The 19,796-nt window shown below is 47.1% G+C and overlaps 8 protein-coding genes across 8 annotated transcripts; 3 read left to right on the forward strand and 5 right to left on the reverse strand.

The window, feature by feature from the left end:
* Positions 1-61: 61 nt before the first annotated feature.
* Positions 62-792, reverse strand: PEX2_067010 (Acyl-CoA N-acyltransferase; the record flags this gene model as incomplete). Its single annotated transcript, XM_016743972.1, has 2 exons — positions 62-291; positions 405-792. The coding sequence occupies 2 exons, from the start codon at positions 790-792 to the stop codon at positions 62-64; spliced, it is 618 nt and encodes a 205-aa protein (XP_016599685.1).
* Positions 793-2,371: 1,579 nt separating this feature from the next.
* PEX2_067020 (D-isomer specific 2-hydroxyacid dehydrogenase family protein) lies at positions 2,372-3,637 on the forward strand (the record flags this gene model as incomplete). The annotated part of the gene is made up of 4 exons (XM_016743973.1): positions 2,372-2,519; positions 2,577-2,643; positions 2,693-2,973; positions 3,054-3,637. The coding sequence occupies 4 exons, from the start codon at positions 2,372-2,374 to the stop codon at positions 3,635-3,637; spliced, it is 1,080 nt and encodes a 359-aa protein (XP_016599686.1).
* Positions 3,638-4,531: 894 nt separating this feature from the next.
* On the reverse strand, positions 4,532-7,316 carry PEX2_067030 (putative DNA mismatch repair protein; the record flags this gene model as incomplete). Its single annotated transcript, XM_016743974.1, has 3 exons — positions 4,532-6,414; positions 6,464-6,852; positions 6,910-7,316. The coding sequence occupies 3 exons, from the start codon at positions 7,314-7,316 to the stop codon at positions 4,532-4,534; spliced, it is 2,679 nt and encodes an 892-aa protein (XP_016599687.1).
* Positions 7,317-8,305: 989 nt separating this feature from the next.
* Positions 8,306-9,347, forward strand: pfa4 (putative palmitoyltransferase with autoacylation activity Pfa4; the record flags this gene model as incomplete). The annotated part of the gene is made up of 4 exons (XM_016743975.1): positions 8,306-8,404; positions 8,452-8,751; positions 8,807-8,885; positions 8,938-9,347. 4 exons carry the CDS (start codon positions 8,306-8,308, stop codon positions 9,345-9,347), a joined length of 888 nt encoding a protein of 295 aa, XP_016599688.1.
* Positions 9,348-9,367: 20 nt separating this feature from the next.
* On the reverse strand, positions 9,368-10,317 carry PEX2_067050 (class I SAM-dependent methyltransferase; the record flags this gene model as incomplete). The annotated part of the gene is made up of 3 exons (XM_016743976.1): positions 9,368-9,869; positions 9,934-10,223; positions 10,273-10,317. The coding sequence occupies 3 exons, from the start codon at positions 10,315-10,317 to the stop codon at positions 9,368-9,370; spliced, it is 837 nt and encodes a 278-aa protein (XP_016599689.1).
* A 1,765-nt stretch (positions 10,318-12,082) lies between these two features.
* PEX2_067060 (DUF202 domain-containing protein) lies at positions 12,083-13,023 on the forward strand (the record flags this gene model as incomplete). The annotated part of the gene is made up of 4 exons (XM_016743977.1): positions 12,083-12,428; positions 12,503-12,786; positions 12,841-12,929; positions 12,993-13,023. The coding sequence occupies 4 exons, from the start codon at positions 12,083-12,085 to the stop codon at positions 13,021-13,023; spliced, it is 750 nt and encodes a 249-aa protein (XP_016599690.1).
* A 612-nt stretch (positions 13,024-13,635) lies between these two features.
* On the reverse strand, positions 13,636-16,813 carry PEX2_067070 (glycosyltransferase; the record flags this gene model as incomplete). Its single annotated transcript, XM_016743978.1, has 7 exons — positions 13,636-13,838; positions 13,911-14,049; positions 14,104-14,794; positions 14,845-15,612; positions 15,672-15,908; positions 15,963-16,599; positions 16,657-16,813. The coding sequence occupies 7 exons, from the start codon at positions 16,811-16,813 to the stop codon at positions 13,636-13,638; spliced, it is 2,832 nt and encodes a 943-aa protein (XP_016599691.1).
* Positions 16,814-18,279: 1,466 nt separating this feature from the next.
* Positions 18,280-18,450, reverse strand: PEX2_067080 (uncharacterized protein; the record flags this gene model as incomplete). The annotated part of the gene is made up of 1 exon (XM_016743979.1): positions 18,280-18,450. The coding sequence occupies one exon, from the start codon at positions 18,448-18,450 to the stop codon at positions 18,280-18,282; it is 171 nt and encodes a 56-aa protein (XP_016599692.1).
* Between the last annotated feature and the right edge of the window lie 1,346 nt (positions 18,451-19,796).

The raw sequence follows: 19,796 nt of genomic DNA on the forward strand, positions 1-19,796 counted from the left end.
CTTAACCTCATAAGCGTTCCTGGAATACACTCTTGTTACATTTTTTCGGTGACTATAATTTCTATAGGCCATTGGGAGAGCGTATCATCGCCACCTGCACGTAGTCGGGGTATGGTGAGAAGGTATCAACCTCCCGGAATCCATATTTTTGATACAAGGGTCTTCCAGCCGGAGACGCAGACAGATAAATCTCCACACCTTCAGCATCAGCGCGCGTGAGGCCCCATTTAAGGAGCTTCGACCCCAGTCCCTTGCCCTGGTGGGAAGAGTGAACACCCAGCATATCCAGATCTATAAATCGCGGTTAGTTGTGGCTGTTTGCTTCGTCCTTGTTCAGAGAATGCAAGAAGCGTAAAGCGAAGCCCGAAAACTTCAAGCAAGAGTTAAGAGAGAAAAAAACATACAATAATGAGGCCTCTCTCCCATCCACTTCTCATGTCGCCCCTCCATTCCATAGAAAAAAAGATCGCAAAGCTCCTTATCACTACTAGCAGGCCACACGATCTGTTCCTCGTGTCGATCGCGATCTGCAGCCGGAACGGGAAGCTTCCATTTCGCGAACGCGACAATCGGGCCACCCTCCGACCCCTCCGTCACCTTGAAGAATACCTCGGACGTCTCGCCTGCAATTGAGCGCGTAATTTCGTCCCTCAAATATTTCTCCCACCATTCCGTTACATCCGGCGTGTTTGGGAACATGGCTTTGTCGAGGTCGCTACAGAAGCTGGCGTAGAAGACTTGCGTGAGTTCGGGCGCGTCGGTGGGGGACGCGGGGTGGACCTCCAGTGACATTTTTTAGGTGGATTTTTCAAATTTGTGCGCGAAAATTTGTTGAGGCGATACGATATCCAAAGGGGCAGGTTATTGAATTGGAGTTTTGGGATGAAGTTTGAAATTGCGGGATCTTGGCTGTGGCGCCATGCCGAGTGCGGGTGGAGTCATTTTGTGTCAGAACACTTCTACAACTCTACAATATGGGAAGATCCCATTTAACCCCCTTTTCAAAGCTCGCAGTTTATTTTGTGGAATGGGGAATAACATACCACGTGGCACTTCCGGCGTAAAGGCATGGTTCGTGCTTTAGTGCATAATTTTACCGCGGCTATTAGACATAAGCTCCGTATCCCTGCAGCAATCCATGCATAGGTACATGTAGGTAAAGCCACTGGTGATCCCGTGGTTGGTAGTTGAAAATGGGTTCAAGTTTGACGCTACGTGTTTGGACGCATTAGGTACGAATGGATGCTCTACAGCATACTGTTCTTGACACAATAAAATCTGATACCGACTACGGAGTACTACACTAGCTAGTTATATATCATATCCTCCACGCAAGTATGTTGCAAGTGAATTATAAGATCGATTTACTGTACCCATATGAATTTGAGGTAGTCCGCAGGAGTTAAATTTCCCCATAATATATCCCGGGTCCGTCGAACAAGTAAGGTGGAAATGGTCCATTTAACTGGACATGAGCAACATCAGAATCATGAGCCACTGTGAAAGTAAATCACCTTGGAACGACATATCAAAATCTTCCTCTCAAAAGAATTGCCCGGTATGCTCTTGGTATGCCGCATTAAGTATCAGCGCTTTGATCCGCGGTAGAGAACCCTCGGCGACACATTTGTTGATAGTGGTAGCAATATCCCGTACTCAAGAGAGACTTGAAAGATCCAATGCTATCCCATCGTGTTTGCGGCTCGGCGGTGCAGGGCCTGTTGCTGATTTTTTGCTGTCTCAACCTTGCGGACAGTGTAAATCCCATAATATTTGCTTGCTAGATCAGAAGAGCAAATTTGGGCGACGAGCTGCCGTTGGAAATCAGTCGGTGGAAGTGTTTGCTAAGTTTGCACACAGCCGTACCAAGCCCATTGTGCTACTCAGGCATTCAGGCAGCGAGGCAATAAGGCATCAACATTCATCCTCAGGCCACCAAGTCATGCATGCGCGACATGCAAACTCAATGCTAACAATTATGACATTGCAGTACTGATTTACCGTTGATAGTGTCAGTATTTACTCTAGAAAGCTCCTTTGACTTATTATAAAACCCTCCTCCCATGTCCCGCATTTTACTAATTCAACGCGCTCTGAGACCATATCTCAGCAAAGTGTCGCCATACCACGCCATCTCGCATAAACCATCACCATCTCCCCAAAAATGGAGGCCAGTTCCAATAAGAAACCGGCATCCGACCCATTCACAAGGAAGTGTTACCCTTGGAGATGCCGGACTGCCTTTTTAAGCCACCGAGGCGGGGAACTTTGATAAGAAAACCATTGCCCGCGCCCTGCGACAGATCTCACTTAAAATCCCCAAACTTCCTTTAAGCCCAGCACACATCTTGAAAACAATTCCATCGCAATTATGGGTGACGCACCACTACCAACAGAGCATGTGCTCGTTATTTTCTATCCGACGATGCCGGCAGAGCTGAAGGAGGTGATCCGGCAGAAATTCCCCGATGCCGAGGTCACTATTTACGAGGTTCAGACAGGTGTCCCTGTGCCACCTGGTAAGTTATTATCATTCTTAAAAGATCTGAGAGCACAGAAACTAAAAGCCCGCGCAGAAGTATACCAGAGGGCCACCGTCCTTGCGACTTTCACCGATCTTCCAGATCTCAAGGACTCGAAGAAGTAGGCTCCCACCCCAATTAGTCTTACGGTGCACTAACCATTATTATAGCCTTAAAATAATTCACACCTTCTCTGCTGGCGTGGATCATCTTTTGCAAAAACCAATTTTGCAAGATACTGATATTCCTATCACTACCAGCTCGGGTATCCACGGCCCTCCGATTGCAGAATGGACTGTAATGAATTGGCTGGTATCATCCCGCAGATATGTCAAGGGCTATGAGGCACAGAAAGCCCACTCATGGGATAAGTCTGCGTATACGCCGAGTCTTCACGATCAAGTGGGCAAGAAGGTGGGTATTCTAGGATACGGAAGTATCGGGCGCCAAAGTACGTTTTCCCTGTTGTCGCTCAATCTCCACGAGCTGCAAAGTTCACAAAAATAAGAACTCCAAGTTGACAACCAATAGTTGCCCGCGTCTCGCAAGCATTGGGTATGACTGTCCACGCATACACAGCAAGCCCACGCTCAACACCTGAATCCCGCCGTGATAACGGCTACATCGTGCCCGGAACCGGAGACCCAGAAGGCTCAATCCCGGCATCGTGGCACCACGGAACGGACCGAGAATCCCTCCGCTCTTTCTTAGCCACCGGGCTCGATCATCTGGTGGTCTCACTTCCGCTGACTCCGGAAACAACCCGTCTTCTCGGCGCAGAGGAATTCGCCATTCTATCTGACAGCTCTCACCACCATACTAGCAAGCCTTACGTGACCAATATCTCGCGAGGCAAGGTTATCGATCAGAAGGCGTTGGTCGATGCGCTAAATTCCGGGGTCTTGAGTGGAGCTGCCCTTGATGTTACTGATCCCGAACCTCTTCCTAAGGATGACCCACTCTGGGAGGCCTCCAATGTTCAGATCAGCCCACATGTCAGCGCTCTTGGCGTGGAATATTTCCCGCGCTCTCTTGATATCCTGGCGCTAAACGTGGAACGCATCGCCCGGGGTGAGCCGTTGATCAACACTTATAAAAGGGGAAAAGGATATTAGTATCTTCGCATGTAAGCATTGGTTGCATTAATTGCCACAGGCCTGGAGTACCCCTAAATGTACTGTTTGACGTCAGAGAGCATTAGTCTACACAATATCATTGAAGCGCTATCTTCATCCAAACAAACATTGAAGGATATTTTTCACTTTGAGCTCAATCCAATAATTTTTCGACTACAGCAGTCATTCAGGTCTACGATATAGATTAAACCCGCAGGTTTGCTTTTAGATGGAGTTTGTCACCCGACCAAAATTCTCAGACCTCATTCATTCGGTTTTAATTTTACTTTATACTACAGTTTTTTTGTTTCATGTTCTCATTTGCAGTCACTAATAAGTGCAATCTCCTCTCTCATATCCCACAACACTTCCTTTTTTATATAATCGCGATGCTTTGCCACGTGCTCCTGCGCCTCGAGTACGATCTGCACTTTTGTTAGCGGTGCTTCTATATTCCAATATAGACACGACTTGCTAGGTATCCGTCCTCTGTGACAAACTCGCAACCTATGCAGCGACCGGCACACGCATATTCATGATATAGACATGTGTGGAGACCAGTTACTATACCCAGCCGACAAGCTCGACTCACATCTATGATACACTACCAGGCATATCTTACATCTGACCTCAAAGTGGTAAACTTGAGTGCGAGACTCCATAAAACTATATGGCCACGCTCTGAAAGATACCTGCATGATTTAGCTGCTTTTCAACTCAGAACTTCAGTAGGGGATTTTTATAGTACCTAGAAACAAGTAATGATAAATTCTGAATTTCTCTATTTGATGTATAGAATATGAGGTAACTTTAAAAGACATGAATAATATAAAACATATTTGGAGCATTCGAGAATACCTATTCCAAGTTTTCGATGGGTAAGTATAGCCAGCCTTAATCGTTTTGAGCTGTTTGCACATGCTGAGAAATAATGGTAGCGAGATCTATTTGAATACTCAAAGGCTTTGATTCATCCTTGTTCTTGTATTGCTTCTTCATAATAAGCATCAACCGTTCATTCCAGAACGGCAAGCAAGTTTCAAGATCAGATGCTGAGAACGCGGTAGGTTGGTTATCACTCTCGGTATACAGGTCTTCTGGTACATTGCACTTGAGCGAATTCGAGCCGGTCGACAAGTCAACCGAGCAGATCAACCCGAGGTCATGCAGGTTGGAGCCATCGGGTATACGTTCGAAGGGAAGTCTGTTGGTGGGTAGTCTCCGGGCCTTTCCTTCGTTCATTGAAGGTCCATCGGTAGAACGGTCCCGTTCCTGGCGGAGGAGGTATGCTCGCGGATCATTAGGAGAGAGTGTTGTCGCAGAGACTGGCTCGCCGATGGAAGTTTGCGACGAAGTTAATGCAGCTTTTGCGGAAAGATATCGACTGCGATGAGGCGAATACAACACTGGAGCAGACTGCGAACTGGGTAATTTATCGTTCGTCTTGAAACGCATGCGACTGTTGTGAATGGCTTCTTTCTTGCGCCTTTCGAAGTCGAGTGCTTTTTCCAGATCAGATGGTTCCTCGTGGCTGACGCCTTCGTGAAGTTGAGCGGCCCATCTTTCAAGAACTGGGAATCCTCGACCACTATCCATTGACTCTGGAATATAGTCGCCCTGCTCTTCGGGCAGCGAAGGCCCATCATTAGCGGTCTCTGGAGGGATGCTAGTTATAGATGGACTGCCCGAACAACCATCACTCTGCCCATCGATATGCACAACATTTGGCGAAGTGTTCGTGGGCGATTCAAATCGTTGCCGGGCAAGGAGAGAAAGCAGCGAGTCCGGTTCTTGAGTCGTTACATCCTCAATAGGGCTTTGCTGCAGCGAAACTTGCGTGGTTCTCTGGAACCAGGTGTCTAAAGCTCCATTCCCATACCGTTCTCGATCACGTTCCCTCTCAGCACGTCGGGCGCTCGAAACGCGGTTAGTATCAGGAGATGACTCGGTCGATTCTTGCGGATGGTGTCGACGGCGTCTCACTGGTGACCCTGATGCAATTCGAGAAGTAAGAGAACTTGTCAAGTCTGACTTGGGCGAATGCTGAAAGCCTCGCGATTCACTCTCCCTTCGGATTGACCCCTGCACGCTACCACTAGATAAATTGATGGGGCTTGTTTGGTTGGGAGAATTGCTCCCGCCTCGCGGTATTTGAAAAGAGGCATTGATTCTGGAGATAGACCACGGATTGACGAAGCTAGAACGTTTGTTTCTAGCGCTGGCCGATTCGTCGGGGCTTTCCGGGCCATTGATGCTAGAAGGAACCACAGGCGAAATGTCGTACTCAGACCGAAGCGGCTTCTGTGAGAGAGGTGTATGGGTTACAGCTTCATTGAAGGGGTTATCGGGGTTGCTAGGCTGTGTGGAAAGTTCTGTAGCTGGCTTCCTGGCCATCAAAAGCTCAAATCCTCCCAATCCTCCATCGGACTTATAGGCATCCTCTTTGCCTTGGTTTGGAATCCTTGTCTCCGTTCCATTTATTTCTCCGTATTGGTCGCGAAACAAATTCTCTACTAAGGCCAATACTAAATCTCGGTCTTCGAATAGCAGATCGTCTTTCGTTGGCTCGATGTTGACATCGTACGTTCCTCGGGGACAGCGAATTTGTAAACAGAGAAAAGGATCGCTAACCGATTTGGGGGATTGATTTTTGGATGCGGCGGCACGGACATACGGCTTGAAGATTTTGGCGATTTCATGCCCAATGCCCCTACTGCTAGAGAGAGGACGGCCATCAACACTTATATATTGGCCCGCATTGTTGATCTTGGAAGTATCTAATTGGTTGTTAATGACATGACCAGATACTCAGAAATAAGAACTCACCAAATTGTGTTTTCGGAAGGAAGGCGATGGCTTCATGCTCTTTCTGATCGGATGATCCTCGGTTGTTCCCGGCGGTGTTCTGAGAGGAAAGTCGCTTCATGATACAAGATGCAGACACGTCTGTGCCGGCTACCTTGAGAGCTGCATCCGAAAGTGAGGCGTCTGCGCTTGGTGCATATGTCCAATTGTTGTTTTCATTTTTTGCCTTGAGTACTTTGAGTGATAATCTCTTCGACGGCTGAGCTATAGCATATGCCTGAAGAAGTTTTTTGATCCTCGTGAGATTTTTCGTAGCACCCTTCAAGGCAGTCTGCCTGCGGACAGGGATGTGTTTGAGGAAGTCTGTGATACGAACAGTTGTCCCCACGGGATGTGACGTCCGTTGTGATCTGCGATGAACTGTTAGCATTGGCACAGTAGCCAAAAGCCTAGCGAAGCGAGCATACCCAGTAAGCTCTCCGTTTCTTCCGTATTTCAAACATAACCCGGCAACTTCGAACTGAACTCGAGTGGTGACAGCGAGAACGCCGGACATCTCTGCGACACTGGCAAGTGCTTCGCCACGAAATCCCAATGATGACCCACCGACATTTTTGAGATCATCTAAAGTCCGGATCTTACTGGTAAAAGTTCGTTTGCAGACATGTTGGTGGTCCTCTGGAGAGATACCGTGGCCATTATCCTTGAGCTGTATGATATCCACGGTGTTTTGTGAAATTTCAATCTGCAATGACGTAGCAGAAGCATCCAGGGCATTGTCTACAAGTTCCTTCACAACAGAGTAGGGATCCGAAATGACAGATGTGGAGCCAATCGCCCGGATTGTTTTCTGAGGAAGAGCCTCAATCGGCATCCTGCACGTCTGGTATTAGTTGTTCATGTCCGAAAGCACCACAAATTGTCTTATTTGGCCGATGGAGGCTGGGAAAAACATGCGACCAATTTCAATGGCTTATATTTGATGAACATCGACTCGTCAAATGTCGAAAGAGGATGAGATTGTCTTGGCATTTGTGATCACGTGGAGATGATGCCTCAAAGTAGTAAAGCTCCAGGTCGAATTAGGCTTAGTTCCTTTAAGCATTGTACAGTAAGTAACTGTTCATTAAGTTTTCCAACACCCCAGCCTTACCTACCTACACCACTTTAATTATATAATTTTCCGCCGTAATCGTTATTAAAAACATAAGAATGTAGGGTGATTTTCGTCTGCGATTTTATTCTACATGTCATTCCACGCGTAAGGCTGGACCACCTGGGCAGCACAGCCTCGTTAGTCAGCATAGCCACACCCGGGCGTCCACGGGTCCCGATAAACAACACGTCCACCTTCACGCCTCTGCAGCCTTTCAGCCTTGGTCCCTCAGACGGCTGAAGACGCTGAAATGTTGGGCGAGGACTTTTCAATAACTAAAATTGCAATTCCTGGCGTCAGTGTTCTAATTGCCTTCCTCGCCTACACATCACAGTACTTCTTTCTGCACTTCGAGGCTGTACCACTTACAAGGGACGAAACTTGGAAGATCAATATTTTCGCCCTGTGCATTTGGATCTGCTATTACCGAACCTGTTTTGTAGATCCTGGTCGACTTCCCAAGTCCGAAGAGCGACCGAAACCCAAAGAGCAAGAAGGCGAGGCACTCGCTAGTCGCCAGCGATGGTGTCGTAGATGCGAAGCTTACAAACCGCCTCGGGCTCACCACTGCAAGACATGTAAAAGGTTCGATAAGGAATGCCTGGTGTGGAGACTTTTTCTGATCTTCTCCTAGATGCATTCCCAAAATGGATCATCATTGCCCCTGGACCTCGAACTGCGTCTCACATTTTACCCTTCCGCATTTCATGCGCTTTCTATTTTATGCAACTGTTGGAATGTCCTATCTGGAGACACTTCTCTGGCAGCGTGCCTCATTTGTATGGAAGAACAGCCATCTGCCAAGCGTAAGTAACTCAAGTATTTCACCATTCATGTCGCTAATGTTGAATAGTATCTCGGCCCAACATTGGGGCAGCTCATTCACTTGTTTATACTGCTTGTGGTAAATAGTCTTACCGTTTTCGGCCTCTTTGTCCTCCTGGTTAGGAGCCTTTGGTCGATTGGATCTAACACAACCACCATTGAAACTTGGGAAATCGAGAGACATGCTACTCTTGTCCGTCGAGCTCGTGTGCTGGGCGGGTATCTTGAGGGTCCTGGAGGGATTCGAGTTCACATAAAAAAGCAGGAATACCCGTACGACATTGGGATTTGGGCCAACATCAAACAAAGTATGGGCGGGAGCGCGAATGTGAGTATGCCTATTGCCGTTAGACACGTAAACACATCAGCTAATGTCTTTCCAGTTCATAAGCTGGTTCTGGCCCCTAGCTGCGACACCCGATCGCCAAACTGGCTGGGCATTTGAGACCAATGACTTTGAGGGTGAGTTGATAGGTCAGTATTCCAGCTTTCCATAACTTATCATTTTTGTTAGACCCTGGTGTGTCATGGCCACCTCCGGATCCAGATCGCATCCCGATACCAGCTAGTGCAAGGCCATCACGTAATATCAGCATGCCTACATACGCAACTATTCAGGATGAGATTGATGCCTTCAACCGTCGCAAACAGGAAGACATGAAGCGATTCCAGAAAAGTCCAGGTCTACAACGTCGCAAACCGTTCCACGATCGCTACAAAAAGGACGACAGTGCTCAAAGTGATAGCGATGAGTCCGAAACTGACTCCGAGGGTGACTCAGAGGGCGAAGAGGCCTGGCGAAACGCCGAAGGAGAACGACTACGCGACTTCGGTGTAGATGAGGAAGCAGAATTCTATGATGAGGAAGATATCCCTCTTGGTGTTCTCATTGAGCGACGGAGGCAGCAGCAATCTGCTAATTGAACTCTTTCCAACGAAAATCATTAGATCTTCTTCGCAATACCCCTCAGTCGCACATATCCCAGCCACTGGCTCCCGTCTTCTCCACGGGTCACCACGTCCTGGAGCACACCGCAAATTTGCCGCACTGCATCATCCCGCTTTTCCTCGGGGAGCACATCTAAGAACTGGGCTCCCATCAGCCTAACCCATCCCTCCAGACCGCCCTTGGCGTCAGTGGTAAGTTTTGTTGGGCGGTACTCGAGCTCGACGTTTTCAACCTTGAACCCAATCTCTTCCAGAGCATTTCTCATCCAAGTATCAGATGGGAAGAACCAAGGGCTTGTCTCTCTTGCTTTTTCGATAGGGATACCCTGCTGTACCAGTGCGTAGATAAGGGCCGTCTTGACCTCGGCAACGTTACCATGTCCGCCCATTTCGAACACATATGTGCCGCCAGGCTTCAGACAGCCGTGAATTCCGCGGAGTGTTGACATGCGCGTCGACTCATCGCGTAGGATCCAGTGGAGGGCTGCGTTCGAGATTCTATATGGCTGTTAGAAGTCGAGTTACATACATCATATACCATGTATTATAATCAAAGACATACACTTTATCCCATGATCCATTGACAATAGAGGTTTCTTTCTCTAGGTAGCGGCAATCCACAACGCGGAAGCTGGCCTTGGCACTTCCATAGTCTTTGTTGGCAGACTCGATCATGGATGCAGACGAGTCAATGCCCAGGACAGACTCTATGGCGGGAAGGAAGTTTGCTGTGAATTTTCCATCGCCGCAACCGACATCAAGGACCTTGTCTGTTGGCTTAGGGTCCAGAGAGGTGAGGAGTTTTCCGACGATTTTCGCGGAGTGCACGAAGGATGCAGAGGCGGAATATGCCTGGACTTGTTAATGATGGCACACGTATATCATCACGACAGTTACATACTTCGGCTGACCAGTGGTCTTTGGGACCCTCGGTATTGGACGCCATTGTGTATTTGACAGATGGAAGTATGGAGAAAGTGGAGAAGTGGTATTCTTGGCGGGGAATGTCAGATAAGCACAAGTAAAATGATGAAAAATTAACACGTGAGAGTGTGTCAAGGTCCGTGTTAGTGAAGCTTTGAATAATGTTCTAGTAATTGGGAAGTTCGATAGGCTCTTTTATATGTTTTCTCCGCAGCGTGGGCAGTTTGCTGGAAGATGTATAACGAGGCCGATATCGGACCGGGCTATACTTGAAAGTCTGCGCCCTGCGAAGAATGCACAGACCGAGATATGGAAGTTCTGGAACATTTCCTTTTTCTAATAGCATTAGATACAGACGTGACATCTAAAAGTCCGCAGCTTTGTACGAGTTTCAATAGCCAAACCGGTTGAGACATAGTACCTAGGTATGCCCACGCGTGCAGAGAAGGCTCTATAATTACATTTCAGGATTAAAAGGTACCACTGCTTGTCTTCTATACAGGTAACTGCCATTCATTCCCAAAATATCCACACAATGAGATATAACATGGCAATGACGCCGGGCACCTAGTGGGTATACGGTAATGACGAAACGATTTTCCATAAGCTCCACTCTTTTCACTGGACAAAATTCCCACACATCCCTACAAAAATACATTGTCAAGTCAGATCTAGAAAGATTACTGCATATTGAGATATACAAAAGCCCACCTTCACTAGCAAATCAGAAACCATGTCTTATCAAGGACATTGCAATTGCGAGAGTATTCGCATCACTCTTCCCCAGCAACCTCCGAGCTCAACTATTTGTCATTGGTATGAAATATTCTTGAAATAAGGAATCTAACCTCTTAGTGGTTGCATACTAAAGTTATTTTTTAAATGTAGCGATTGCTGCAAACGATCAGGTGGTAGTCGTAAGTACATTCGCCTAGGGTGATGAGCAACTATGGATATACATTTCGCTTACAATATCCTAGCATGTTCTGTCAACTACTTTGTCAATGAGGATGAATTGACCATCGACGATCCAAATGCGACATTGAAGATCTACGAGGACAAGAGGTCTCTCAGTGGGAATGTTGCGAAGGTAAGATCATAGCTCCTTTGTCAATATCTATACAGCATTATCCGTCGCATGCATTCGAACTAAAGACTAACCCGAAGTCCGAAATAGCGTCATTTTTGTTCCAGCTGTGGCAGGTATGTCGAATGGTTCAAGGATAGTAATAATAATAGCTGACATTCATCATAGCCCAGTGTACACTAAATCCCCGAAGGCCCCTGGAAAGGTCTTTCTGAAAGCTGCCTTGTTTCACAGTGTCTCTCCTCCTACAGTTGAAGTATTTACCAATAAGCAGTACCGGTGGATAACTATTGAGCAGGACAGAGAAAGGCAAACGTGAGATTAATGCGAATATACCTTCGATATTACGTTTTGAGAAAATGTATATACAAAAATAGAATATATTAAGCATCGTCTTATGAGATGGTGCAATTCCTCTAAAGCCTATTATTGGCCAATTTTCTAAACGCATGCATAGAGTTACTGCAGCTAAATTGCTATAACTTGCATTGATTTTTAGATGTTTCCCCCCCTATGATATAGTTTCAATTCTGTTGCTGTACTGTTGAGAAGATAATTTGGAGGATAACAGAGTCAAGATGCGGGGGCAACGTTGGCCTGTGGAGAACCTGATTTCACCCTTCACCCCTTAGATAACGATAAAAAGCGCACCACGCCGTAGCTATGTTACCACCTCCAAGCAGATATCACTCATGAAAATATGACAGAAGCCCCTGCTCAAACCTCTCGTCCTAGACGACCGTCCGGTGCCATCTTGCGGAACACCCGACCGCGCGATAACAACAACTTGGGTTCCCACGAAGCCCTCGAGCTGCAAGAGATCCAAACACAGGAGGACAACGAGCTAAACTACTCAACACCATCTGCCTCATCCGGTGATGAATATCGCGTTGTGACGCGTCGCACTACATCACGCGCTCTCGCATCACGTGCAGCTGCGCAGCAGCGCCAGCAAGCTCGAAAGGGGATTTGGGGCAAGCTCACTCGGATTTGGACGCATAATGTTACTCTGACAGTGCCACATAAGAGTAGTCGGGATTACTTCGGTGCGTATCCTACGATAGCAATTGCGACTGCGATTGGGACTTGTCGATCTGCACAATACTGACTCTGCCCGCAGCTCTAGAGAGGACATTCCTCGCGTATATCCGAACATCTCTTGTCGTTTCCCAGCAAGGCGTGCTGATTGCGCAGCTTTTCCGCCTGCAGGCGGCGGAGGCGTTGGCGGATCGTCTTGGATTTCGCCAGGTCGGTACACCCCTCTCGGTAGCGTGTCATTGTCTGGCTATTATCGTGGCTTTGGTTGGGGCGTATCGATTCTGGAGACAGCAGAATGCTATTTCTAGGGGTAAAGTCTATGCTGGAGGCTGGGAATTGAATTCTGTGGGGATATTACTGGGTTGTGTGAGTGTGGTGCAAATGCTTTTTGGTCCTGAGAATGTGACTGACGCTGGCCAGATCACTCTAACGGTATTGATTGTGTCTATTGCTATCATTGTCGAGATTGATATAGACCCGTCTATATTTCTTCGACGAATATTGGGTGGGTGAGTGGTGGCTGTGGATCACACAGATAAAAGTTTGTATTGATCATGTCTTGGCAACTCTAGCCATTTTCAGCCTCATAACCACTCTAAGTAAAAATAATTTTAATGATTTATGGCTTTATTGTTGTTGCATAGCATAGAGCAATGATTCACTTGGTAAAAATGGGGTTTGCGACGAAGGGAGACTAGCTGCACAGCCCCGTGAGCACTGCAATATATGCAAAACCTCTTCTTTAATATAGCTAACTAGTCTTACCATATCATCCCCTTCCACATGCAAAATGATACATACGACCATAGGGTGTGGAAAACAGGGCTTCCCGTCCGCTCAGCCGTACTTAAGCCACACGCCGGTGAGTTAGTAGTTGGGTGGGTGACCACCAGCGAATCCTCACTGTTGTATGTTTTTGATTTTTGCTATTTCAGATCAGCCGCGTTTGCGGCCTTCTGTTATCTTTTTGGATGGTCTTTCTGGATGTATATGGAGGCGGGGAAAAAGTATACTTTGTGCAAGCTACTTTTCTATGTGATGAACAACTATATATTTTGATTTAAGTCATTTAAGTCATGGAGCTCGTAGGCTATTACATAGTTAAAATAATGCATAGACAGATGCAATCCTTCCACCGTTATAATACATGAGGGCTCGTTGGTATCAAAAGAGTTGTAGTGAGCGCAGTGGGGTTTGGTTGTTTAAAAGATCTCATCAGTAAGAGGGGCGAATCTCCTCTTCAAGAAGATGCCATTTTCTAGAAACCTCTGCCCGTTCATCGGTGGTCGATGCTCGCATGTCTTCGAGACCTTGCGCTATCCGAGATGCCATAATAGAAAGCTCTTGGGTCCTACCTAACGACTTTTGAAGCTTTCGGCGGATTCCAACCAAAGGATAACCAAAGAGTCCCCAGAGACCTAAATGGAGTTGAGTCAGAATGAGATACACAAGGGGAGAAAGCAATTGTGTGACGTATAGCGTTAGCATACCTGCTGGTGGCTTAAGAATAACGCCACCAATCCCTTTCCCAATTCCCTTGAACATTCCCTTCGCTCCCTCGTGCTTAGCACCATATCGGGGCTGTGTTACCAACCCTGTGATGCCGTAGTAGAAGCCATCTTGAAGTTCCTAGAGTTCGAGGATTAGTTCGGAGCTTTTTATGATCAAAGACTAGTGACATACCGTTCTAGCTGCCGCAAGTCCACTCCGGAAGCCGGTGACCTTCGGCGTTTCTTTGACCATTGGGTCGTGGTACAACATCGGCGCATTGTGGAAGCCTTTAGAGAAGCTGAGAGTCACGTCTGTTGGGAGCCATAGTATGGTTTTCAAGAACTTCTTTGACATTCGACTGCCGTGAGTGCGTATTTCGTAGACAACACCATGCCCCTCGGGTGACTCTAGATAGCTCAGAATTTGTTCGTGAAGTTGCCCCTCATTTATCGGCATGCCTTCTTTCCGGCCAGTGGCACTAATTGGTAGACCGTGGTTCATTTTGTTGTGTCTCACGTTGTCGTTCTCATCGTCGTTCGTGTCGAGGCTTATCCCATCCTGGTTATCGCCATTTGGCCGGCCAACTCCACGGCACTCGGCAGGCCCATGATACTCGGCAGACTCGTGATACTGCTCCTCTTCGCTATCTAGGTCTGAATCTTGACTTCTGCGGCTTTTCCTCCAGGAAAATCTTGATGAGGGATGACTTTGTGAACGAGTATGACCTATTGCACGACCGGCGGTGACAAAGTCTGAAACGATTTCATAAGGGACCTCGCCGATCCCGGTCACAAAGTTCGCAATTGCTCCAACTAGCACCTGAGCTCCTGCACTGACAGGGCCTGTGGGATTGCGGTATGTGTCGTATTCCGATGCTCGGTTCCTGGATAGTTAGTTAATAGCCTGAAAAGATCTTGCGGAAGTTCAACCTACAAAACGACGTTCTCTGGTTTAATAGCCCCTGTTTCAACCAGTACTGATGCAGCAAAAGCACTGAGCCCAATAGAAGTTTGCTTAATGTGCCATACCGCAGGACGATTGGGACATATTGCGCATTGCAAAGTCTTTAACTTAAGATGCCGATGAAAGCTGCGTACCCCATCCTTCACGCCGGACTCTTTCCGCATCTTATCAGCAATTTCCTGCGCCTTGGCTTGAGTTGAGGGTTCCAGTGCTGTCTGAATTGCATCGGTCAACTTCTCAACTGTGAGTTGCTTGTATGGCACGGGCATCGGCCCGGCCCCAGCCACCGCAACGATTCCTCCCCAGAACTGTTGATCTCCAAAGAAGGGAACAATAATGGTCGGACGTCCAAGAGAAAGCCCTGCGGCAGTGGTACCTGCACCGCCATGGTGAATCACGCACGATACGCGCTGGAATAACCAGTCATGTGGTACGCTGCCGACGATGAGGATATTATCTGGCACATTTATGTCGTCAACTCCGAGGTTTCCCCAGCCTTTTGAAATGATTGCACGCTGGCCCGTATTCTTTATCGCTTCGAGCACAATTTGAGTTAGCTTGACTTGATTTTCTACCACAATAGAGCCGAATCCAACGTATATTGGAGGGGGTCCTGCTTTGAGGAAATCATCGATCTCTTGGAGGGGTTTGTAGTCGGACTTTGCAGGTAGCACACTAAACCCGCAAATATCGATGTGCTCGGCCCAATCGCGTGGCTTTGGCAACAACGCCGGCGACCTGAAGCAAATTACAGTCAGTGGATGGTCCAAGTCTGCCAATTTCGGGTCAGCCCATACCACAAGTATGAGAACGGGACTCCGAGGCGCCCGGGCAAATTTGGTGCAGTGATTGAGTCTAACGGATCGAGCGCGAGGCACTTCTTCCGCCAAGAGTTGACAAGATCTCCCAATCCCTCCCAAATCATCATATCTACAACTGTATAAGACACAAGGTTTGCAACTGTTGGCTTGCAGTCCTGCTGGTGAATAACGGCTAAAGGATGCGGAAATGACTGCGTAGCCGACCAGGGCATTCTAGGAAATTCCCATTAGAGCGTCCCTCAATCTCATGCCTGAAAATGGACTCACGTGAACATCATATGAAGTGGAATCCCCAGCCTCTGTGCGCAATGGATATGACCCAAGCTGGGCGGGTTAGCGATTATTGCATCAGCAACAAACGGTCTCCGACGATAATCCACCGTATCACCCCAAAGATCTTCTTTGATTTGATGCATGTCTGTACCGTCACCTGTTTCGACACATGACCTCCAACAACCATATATAATTTCCTTCATTTCGCGCCGGCGTTTCTGGATGGCACCGCTGCGAATCGTGCTGAATGCGGGGAGTAGGGACGGATTTTGGACCATGAATGCCATCAGTTCCTCTGGGTCTCCACCGATGTTAAAGAACTCTAAGCCACCCTCAAGTACAAAGTCCCGGAAAATGAGGTGGGTTGCTAGTCGTACGCGGTGTCCATATGCCTTCAACTCTTTGCCCAACGCAAGGAACGGTTGGATATCACCCCGAGATCCGATAACTTGAATGACTATGTTCATCTTCAGTGGGAAGTCTTTGCCCTCATCTTTTGGTATTGGCTCTGGAGTCGGTTCGCCCGCTAGTTCCTCTAGGTCCGGTGGCGCAGTTGTCGTTTGGATGCGATTCAATAACCCTGCGAGCTGTGGAATATGCTCGTCGAGCTTTATATCAAGCCGTCCATCACCTACAAAAGAGTCACCGTTAGTCAGACAATTTGTGACGCTCCACTTGAATCACGAACTCAAGACTGTAACCCCGGTGTTTCGTCTTTCTCCGCTGATGTGCCTCCGCTCACGATGCGGGGAGAGCGAAATGTTGACCTCCTCAGGCCAGTCCTCCGATCGGATTGACCCTCGGAGGCTGGGTCTACGCCTCACAGTTTCTGCTGCCGACTCCATTCTTCGCGGGAGTCTTCGCGGGAGATCGGCCTAATGTGGCCAACCAGAGTGACACAGTTCAAGATGGGCAGGAGGGGTGTTAGCGTATGTTAGACTAAATTATAGCAGCAATGAGTTTGTTCATGCATTAAAATTGATCGGATCTTGTGGGGTTAAAGACTATTAAAAAAGAATATGATCACCTGGGTAGCTTTCCTCGATGATGTCATAGGGTCCCAACCTTAATACGGCAGTCTATTACCGCCAGTCCGGATTCTTCAGTATAATTTATGTGGATATTTTACCTACAAGCCCTGGAGTACCTAGGTATACATTGATATACATGAATGTAATGTTGATTAAAAATTGAACGCTAACACTCCATATTCTGTTTTATGTTTTAATGCTTAAACACTTGATGTTTAGCTGGCAGCACCCTACGCTATATTAATTCTTTACTTAATTCGTATGACTTGTTAACTCAATTTATAGTATATTATACAAAAACAGAGCAATTTAGCTCGTAAAAGTAATGAAAATCGGATCAGGCGGTCAAAATTCAGAACAAAAAGTGAAGTGGCGGCAGCAGAGTGCCGCAGTCCCGAGCTTTTAGGCTTGCTGATCTTCCGTGGGTCTCGGGATCGCTGGCTTACCTCGGGATTAGGCGGCCCCGATGGCCCCGAGGTGGATTAGTCACTGGTTTAGTAGGAGCCATGGAATCCTATAGGTGGATATTCCTCTGAAGGTATTCATCCATCTACCGAGGTAGAATAATAGTATTACCTTCAGATATTTTCTATTTTCTGGCAACCAGTGTTAGAAATTGATTTGTAGAAGATACTATGTAGTTGTATCTATTTCTTGCATTCTATCGCACAGCAACTCAAGTGCCCTGTCTGCAGTAATGCGATTAGATGGTAGGAATCGCATCAATCCTTGGGCCACCTCGGATAGAGGTTCAAGATCTGAATCGTGCACAATTTCTGCAAATTTCCGTCCAAACTCCGATATTTCGTATATTTGAGCGGAATTAGTAAAAAGATCTTCTATTATCTCATACATCGAACTGCTTACCTTCTTTTCTCTCTGGATCACGGCTAGATCTCGACTACATCTCATTCCACTGAGATTCCCATTCGGCTGGCAGTCTCTCCACAAAAATGAATCATTTGGAACATCAAATATTCGTCGTCGCCAAAATGCGAAAATGGATAGGCTTTTAATAAGAAGGCGTAAATCTAGAGTTCACTCTTCCATAAGTATGCAAATATCAAAACAGTCTGTGAAAGTTGTCTCAGGTACCCGCAAATCACTTGGCTGAGCCAGTCTTTCAGGCTGCTCCCCTTCGAGAAAACTCTCATCAAAATCAAGAAGCCTAACTTCTTCCTCGTCCTCGTCTAGCCAGTCGATCCATTCTGCTGCCTTAAGCAGTTGGTTCGGCAATTCGTTGGGTAAAGGTGCGCCATCAATACGGGCCAGCGGCTCAATTACTGGGGAGCCAAGAACATCGAAAAGCCCTTGCCCTTCTCATGTGAGGTTAGCAATTTGTTGTAAGTAAATGCCATATTCCGACCGCTGATGTCTGATACAAGGTTAGTACAATTGGGCTGGACTGCAAAAGCCGCATGGGAAAGAATAATTTTACCGCCATGACACATTGCCGGTACTATGAATAAACTTGACAGCTTTCAGTAGTTGCTCAGACATTCGGAGTATTTCTTCCGGCTCGAGCTTATTTTTGCCCTCGGAATAATCTCTAAGGACCATATCAATTGTAGGGCCAAGTAATTCAGATGCGAAGCATTGGTGGGCTCCATTAGGGCCATCGTGAGTAAAGTCACCAAGCAGCCGAACAATATATATCGAAGAAAGATTTCCGCCCGAATGCTTTTCAAGAAGTCTTAGGTATTGCAACTCGAGCGATTCTGCCGAATTCGCGGTCATGATCTTCAACGAGACCCACTGATTTTGGCTGGTGTCATGTTAGCCATGGCTTGGCAAAAATGGACCGATTAGTGAGCTGACTCTCTATCCTTCACAAGCCACACAGTTGAAAACCCCCCATATCCTAACTTATGATGGATTTCGTAGCGATCATCAGTGGAGGTGTCTCCGAGGGTACCGGGTGATATCCCCTGAGTTTGTATCTCGACAATGACTCCTAGGTATAGAGGATACTATTTTGGCAGAATAGAGATAAATCCATACAGTATTCGAATGTTGGGCGAATGAGAGTAGGGAGGCACTTGGAGTGGGGAGAGGACGTCATGGGCTACAAATAATTCTTGCCCAGCTCTGCGGGAGGTGCCGAGGTTTGATGCCTTATCGGACAAGAGAGACTGGCCCGGGAAAGTTCCCGAGATACCCCTTGCAATGTTGGCAACTTGAGTGATTGGCTATACAAAGGAGCAGAACGTTGGGATTCATGGCAATAGATATTTGATTGGTTAAGCATACGAATTCACCGCCTCGCTCTCCGCCTCTCCTTCAATTCTTTTATAATCTGATCAAGAATCCATGGTGTTAGAGACATTATTATATTGATTACCCTTTTGGAAGTCTGTTTAGTGCTCTTTTTGAAGGTCTCCTGTGGGGTTTCTTTATCCGTGCCGGATTGCAAGGTCATAGCCACCCGCGCAGATCCCGATAGACCAGTATGACATTGAGTCGTTTTACTCCACGATACTACTGAAAGGGGTGTTTTCAACCGGCTATAGAAGGAAAATGATGTCCGAGCCGGAAAATGGTGTCCGACTCGGTGACATCCCGGGGCCCCGCGAATGGGCAACCTTGAAGACGATGGCTTAGCGGGTCTTCCCCGCATTCTGCCCCGGTCGATGGCGTCAAGTGCTAACTCTAATTGTCAATTTCATAGAACTTACATTGTAAAGGGAGAAATCGGTTGCGCTAATTGCGGTAGCTCTGGTTGGTGTAGATGTTGAATGAAACAAAGTTCACATTTCACAATTCTGCTTATATTTGAAAGGTATTCTCAGTTGTTGTC

The sequence above is a fragment of the Penicillium expansum genome (assembly GCF_000769745.1).
Source record: "Penicillium expansum strain MD-8 chromosome Unknown contig224, whole genome shotgun sequence".
In the NCBI taxonomy this organism is placed as follows: domain Eukaryota; kingdom Fungi; phylum Ascomycota; class Eurotiomycetes; order Eurotiales; family Aspergillaceae; genus Penicillium; species Penicillium expansum.